General features: G+C 59.2%; 1 protein-coding gene across 1 annotated transcript; it reads left to right on the top strand.

The window, feature by feature from the left end:
* Positions 1-202: 202 nt before the first annotated feature.
* On the top strand, positions 203-2482 carry TMEM121B (transmembrane protein 121B; the record flags this gene model as incomplete). Its single annotated transcript, XM_080391551.1, has 1 exon — positions 203-2482. One exon carries the CDS (start codon positions 203-205, stop codon positions 2363-2365), a length of 2163 nt encoding a protein of 720 aa, XP_080247677.1. The 3' UTR covers positions 2366-2482.
* Positions 2483-6201: the final 3719 nt, after the last annotated feature.

Below are 6201 nucleotides of genomic sequence, written 5' to 3' on the forward strand. Positions count from 1 at the left end.
GATCCAGCCAGCCAAGCTCAATTTGAGGCCATTACTAGTGGGTCAATGAAGGCCCTGGCTGGTGCCTTCAGTAGAGGTAGGAACTTTAGGGCTATTCACATCAATTTAAAGCCACTGTGCCACCACAGCAAGCTGGGCAGAGCCCTCAGCATGTGGCCTGGCTCAGCTCAGGAAATCGGTGGGGTAAAAGCCACCTACTCTGATGTACAATTACTTACAACTGACCGAAAGCCACGCATCCAGCGCCGCAGATGGGGAGCCACCAGTGAGCGCTTCGCGGCAGGCTCTGCGCCAGGCCACCGGCCCGGGTGGGCAGCAGCCTGCAGGGTCGGGGCGGGCTGAGGTGCTTCTTCCCGGAGGGGGTGCCGAGGGCTGCCGCACGCCCGTGGGTGACTCGCCCAGGCCCGGCCGGCTCCGTTCACGGGGGTCTGGGGAGCAGGAGGCAGCCAGGCCACGCTTCCCGGGATCTGGCTCTATCGCAGCCCCGGGGACAGGGAGGGGGGCCCTTCCTCCCCCTCCCCTTGTCGCCCCCCCCTCCCCTCCCCCGGCCGCACAGCCGCTCTCGCTCCCCCACCCCCACCCCCAGCCCACCCACGGCCGCCAGCGGAGACGCCCGCCCCGGCTCCGGCAGCTGCAGCGGTTGCGGCTCGGCGCCTCCCCCGCCGCGCCCCGCCGGCTCCCGCCGCTCGGGCTCCCCGCACCGCTGCCTCCGCCGCTGCCGCCGGTGCCGGTGCCGGTGCGGCGGCGCGGGGCGCGGGGGGCGGGCCGGGGGCGGGCCGGGGGCCGCGGCGCGGCCGTCGGGCCCGGCGCGCCGGCTCGGGGGCCGGGGAGGACCATGCATCGCGCTGCCTCCAACCAGCGCTCGGTCTCCTCCTCCTCGGGCTCCTTCCAGCCGCCGCCGCCGCCGCCGCCGCTGCCGCACGCCGCCGACCGGCAGCCCCTCTTCCCGGGGGGCTCCAGCAGCGGCGGCAGCCGGCCGGGCTCGGGGTCGAGCTCGGGCTCGGCGCGGGCCCGCCGCCCCTGCAGCCCCCGCAGCAGCACCGAGGAGGAGGAGGAGGAAGAGGAAGAGGAGGAGGAGGACAGCATCAGCATCAGCAAGCCCCTGGTGCCGCCGCCCGCCGCCCCGCTGTCCGCCGCCGCCTCGCCGCTCCCCAGCAGCAGCAGCGGCAGCAGCAGCAGCAGCGGCGGCGGCGGCGGGAGCCCGGGCCGCAGCATGACGGCGGCGGAGCTGTACGGGGCGGCGGCGGCGGGCGGCGGGGCGGCGGGCGGCGGGGCGGCTGCGGGGGCGCTGCTGGGGCCCGGCGGGGCGGCGGGCGGGCGGCGCTGGGGCTTCCAGGCGCTGTCCCTGGTGCTGCTGCTGGGGCAGGGCGCGCTGCTGGACCTCTACCTGATCGCCGTCACCGACCTGTACTGGTGCAGCTGGATCGCCACCGACCTGGTGCTGGCGGCCGGCTGGGGCATCTTCTTCTGCCGCAACAGCCGGGCGCGCCGCCGGGAGCGGCCCCCCCCGCCCCCCGGGCCGCCGCCGCCGCACCCGCTGCTGCTGCACGGCCCCCCCGGCGGCCGCGGGGCCGGGGGCCGCGGGGCCGGGGCCCCCCCCCGCGGCGGCGACTTCGCCTACGCGCACCTCGCCTGGCTCATCTACTCCATCGCCTTCACGCCCAAGGCGGCGCTGATCCTGGGCACCTCCATCCTGGAGCTGATCGAGCTGCGCCTGCCGCTGGGCACCACCGGCTTCCGCATCACCCTGGCGCTCTCCGCCCCGCTGCTGTACTGCCTGCTGCGGGCCATCGGCACCGAGGGCGCCGGGCAGCTGCTCCTGCCGCCGCAGCCGCCGCCGCAGCACCGCGCCGCCGCCGCCTTCCTCGCCACCTGCCTCGACCTGCTCGACAGCTTCTCCCTGCTGGAGCTGGTGCTGCAGCCCGGGCGGCCGGCGCCGCTGCCCGCTCCGCTGCGCTACCTCCTCATCGCCGTCTACTTCCTCTGCCTGGCCTCGCCCGTGCTGTGGCTCTACGAGCTCAGCGCCGCCCGCCCGCCCGGCGCCGCCCGCCTCGCCCTGCACCTGCTGCTGCCCGCCGGGCTGCTGGACGCCCCGCTCCTGGCGCTCCGCTGCCTCCTGCTCCTGCGCTACCAGCAGCCGCTCTCGCTCTTCATGCTGAAGAACCTCTTCTTCCTGGCCTGCCGCGGCCTGGAGGCGCTGGAGACCTGCTGCCTCCTTCGGCCCGCCGCCGCCCCGCCGCCCGCCAAGTACGGCCCCGCCGCCGCCGCCGCCCCCGCCGCCGCCCCGCTGGCCCACGGGCTCTCCGACGCCGACGTGGGCCCCCACGGGTACGTGAACGCCTTGGCGGTCACCGCCCAGGGCTGAGTCCCCCCGGCCGCCGCCCCCGGGGGGCTCCTGCCGCCTCTGGGTCCGCTCCCGGCAGAGTCTCTCTGCGTTTCTGCTCAGGTTCCCGCCGTCGCGGCCGAGCAGGGGAAGGGGCTGCGGGCTCCCGCCGGACCCTCGCTCTCCTCCTCCCTCTCCCGCCGAGAAATCCAGCAGTAGAAGCCCAGCGCCAACCTGGCTTCTCGCAGGAGCCTACGGCCGACGCTTGTCCCCGGAAAACGCACCTGCCCTTCGCGATGAGTCGGCTTCTCACACTTCTGCCTCTCCGCGCTGTTCGGAGGGTCCCACGCTCCCGCTCCTGCTCCCTGCCAGGACATCGTGTTGTTTTGTCACCCGACAGGTTTAGTTTTTCCTTTTCCTCCTAAACAACAGGGACCAGTGGATTTTGTCCCCTCCTTTAAGAACTCCTGTTGACCACGACAAGGACGAGATGTGAGAGGGGCCTGAGCAGCAGAGACGTGCCTTCGGGCTGTGCTCAGGACAACGGGAAGCACGCTTTGGGTTCCTAGCTCTTGCAAGGCTGCCGCCCCCCTTTCCCAGCAGCAGAGCCGCCGAGGGCCTTGGCTGGGGAACCTCTGGGAGCATGCCACCCGTCGGGTCATTTCAAGCCTAGGAGCCACTTTCTCCAAGCTGAAAATGTCTACCTCTGTGCTTCAACCTTTTGCTTCTTACGTTGACTTCAGACACTAAAGAAACACGTGAATCTGGCATGGACACAATCCAGGGGCTTAGATCCCATTTCACTACCGCCGAGACAATTTCTTTCTGGTGAGAACAGGGTTTACAGCAGCCTACTGCTTGCTTCAGACAGCAGCACCCCGGTGCTGAGGCTCTCATTTCTCTGTGAATATGCATGTTTATGGGATCAGCATTGGTTTTCTTTTATGCAGCGTGTAGGGTCTCCCTTTACATAGGCCGGGAAGGCTGGAAAGATTTTCTCAGGCCCCCTTCTGTGTCCGCTTGAGGGAGCAGAGGGGGCTAAGCCTGCCAACCGCCCCCTCTCAAAAAAGCAGAGGATGTCAGCGCTGCTCGGGGTGGGCCCTGTGCTCGGCGAAACCCATGTTTCGGTGCAGAAAGCAAAGCACTGCAGGAGCCTTCGAGGCAGAGGGGCTCCCGAGCTTTGGTGAAAGCCCTTATACCAGCATCCTGTCCTCCCTGTGCATGTGGTTACGGGTAGGTGGGGTTAAAGTTAATTGTTAGTGACCTCTTATGAAAACACAGTTATCTTTGGTTTTAAACTCCATGAATGTTTGGTGGGGGTTAAGGCCTGCTCTTCTGCCTGGCTATGGCTGCTCCCTGAACCAGCCAAATGGGAGCAGGAGCACAGAGGCCACGTTTGGAGGAAGGACTTTGCCCCTCCCAGGCTTATATTTTGTTGTCTGGGCAAGGCCGCATTCATTGGGAAAAATGCCAGTTTCCTGTCCCAAGCTTTTTTCCAAGCTGTCCCGACGGGAAGGGGAAATAAAGCACAACCGCTACCCAGAGCCAACTGCAGGCACAGCCCAGACTTCTCCTGCACACACGTCTCCATTCTCTCCTTCAGGGCTCGGGCTTCAGTGGGACCGAGCCTCTGTCCCACCTCCCTTTTCACAGAGTGAGATCAACTGCCTGCTCCAGTGGACTGCTCCAACAAAATGTTTACAGTCTGGTAACTTCCAGCTCCCACCGGTAGAAGTGGGGGTGCCATGGGGCTCTTCTCCCCCAGCTCTTGAGTGGCTGATGAGTTACAAGGGGCTAGAAACCCCACCCCAGAACAGATGGGGCAATAGCGCTGCTCTGTTCAGAGCTGCAGCCAGGATGGGTGACTTGCTGCTCTCCCCATGCCAAATGGAGAGTCGGCAAAGGCTAGGCTTAACTTTCCCACCAGTGCTTTATTTTTAATCTGAGCCCTTACATGGGCAACTGTGTGAATTTTGGCCAGTGGCCTTTCTCTTCAGTAAGTTCTTTTTGTCTGGACAATCTTGGTGCTGTGAGTGACTGTGATTGTAAAACTTGGTACTGTGAACTTTTCCTATGTGATGTGAGATGTGTTGAGGGGATGCCAAGTTCCTGGCCAAAAGAGGTGTAATTACAGGTATGCTACGCTTGTGCAGATAGTTGTTTCCTTGCACCTTCCTTTTTCAGCACCAAACTGATAGTAAACGCTCTACTCTTTCTAATTATTCAAGAGAGAATGAGATAGTACCTGTACATAAGAGTACTCCATGCTTCAGTCAAACAGCTGAAGAAAAGTAAAAAAAACCAACCCTAAATAACTTAGCCAACAACAAGGTGAAGGCAAAGCAGCTATTCACCCCCAATTATGTTTTGCTACTCCTACGGCCAAGTTCACAAGAGCACCAAAGTGCTAACCCCTCATGTGCTGAAGCGTAAGCATAGTTGACACTAGAAGAATCACAGCAGAATTACTAACAAACCTTGCTTCAGTACCCCTCCATTACACGTAACAAAGTTGCTGTTTCAACAGTGAGTGCCTTTTCCAGTTAGGACATTATTGAGAAAATGGCATATTTGAAAATTATTTAGCCATAGTATATTTAAACCATTCACAGTGAAATTACAGTTCAAACTTGTCCATGGATGCAAAGGTTGCCTGGGACAGATGACCCTGCAAAATGATGCTTCTGCTGCATAGTATTCCTTTGCAGAAGTAGTGGTTCTTCGTAGTGCCATGGTTTCTAGGTTGTTAGTAAATGTGCTGTTCAGAGAGTACAAAGCTCTCATAGTAGCTGGCTGTACAGAAGCCCCCTTGCAACTAAAAGGGCAGCACTTCAGTTACTACAGAGAAACAATTAAAGCTCTTCAACGTCTTGTTTATAAGCCTGCTTCTCCTTTTGAATTCTCTTCTCTTTTGGTAATTGAGCTCTCACTTGTATTTAAACCCTTCTACAGCATAATAGATCCATTTGCAGGAAAGAAAGAGTGGTACCATTAAAGTGCAAACAATACCTCACCCGATGCACCTTGCATACCTACTGTATACTCTGCCAATCTTAAATTACTGGTCCAGGTCAGTAACACTTTGCTAAACGAAGTTGTGCCATAGTAAGAAATATGTCCCTTGGGATTCTGTTACAAGCTTTGTATAACACAACTCAGCTATTTAGCATTTTACTGCTCTCTGTTTGCTACCCTGACAAGAGAGATGACTACTCCCAGGAGGGGAAACTGGTAAGAGATAAGGCCTGTGGCCAACGGACACTTGGCATCCCCCAGGCATTAATCAGAACTTGTATTTTTTAAAAAGCAAGATTGTCACAATAAAATTAGAAACTTGTGACTGATTTTGCTCTTTTTTGCCTCCTTTGGGTGTTGCTGGGCTATTCGGTTTTTCCATCAGGGACCAACAGATGCATTAAAGTTACTTGATTTCCTCATAGTAGACTGCTAAAATAGTGTCTGGATCTTTCCCCTGCAACAAACTTCTTGTGAAAGTGAATTCTGAAAGCTGTAGCATCAAGGGAGTTATTTAAGAAGGGAATTACTAAGGCAAGAAAATCCAGATATGCTTCTGAACTTCCTATTTAAATGATTTATAGTCATTCATACCACTTTAAAAAGGCTCATAGGGGGGAAAAAAAAAAATCAGATTTACATGTTAATTGTTGTAAGATAGAAGAAACTTTTAAGTAGGATCATCAAGATGACAGTTATTCACATAATCTGAGAAATAGGTTCTCACTGGAGAAGCACCGAGATCACAGCTGCCTCTTGCTCAGCTCCTGGTGGGTTAGGTCCTGCACAGACAGGAAACAAAGGTGGCACCCAGTCTTACACCTGGGTCCGTGCAGGGACTGTCCCTTTGATAGTCTTAGAGA

Source organism: Falco punctatus (assembly GCF_963210335.1).
Source record: "Falco punctatus genome assembly, chromosome: 6".
Taxonomy (NCBI): Eukaryota; Metazoa; Chordata; class Aves; order Falconiformes; family Falconidae; genus Falco; species Falco punctatus.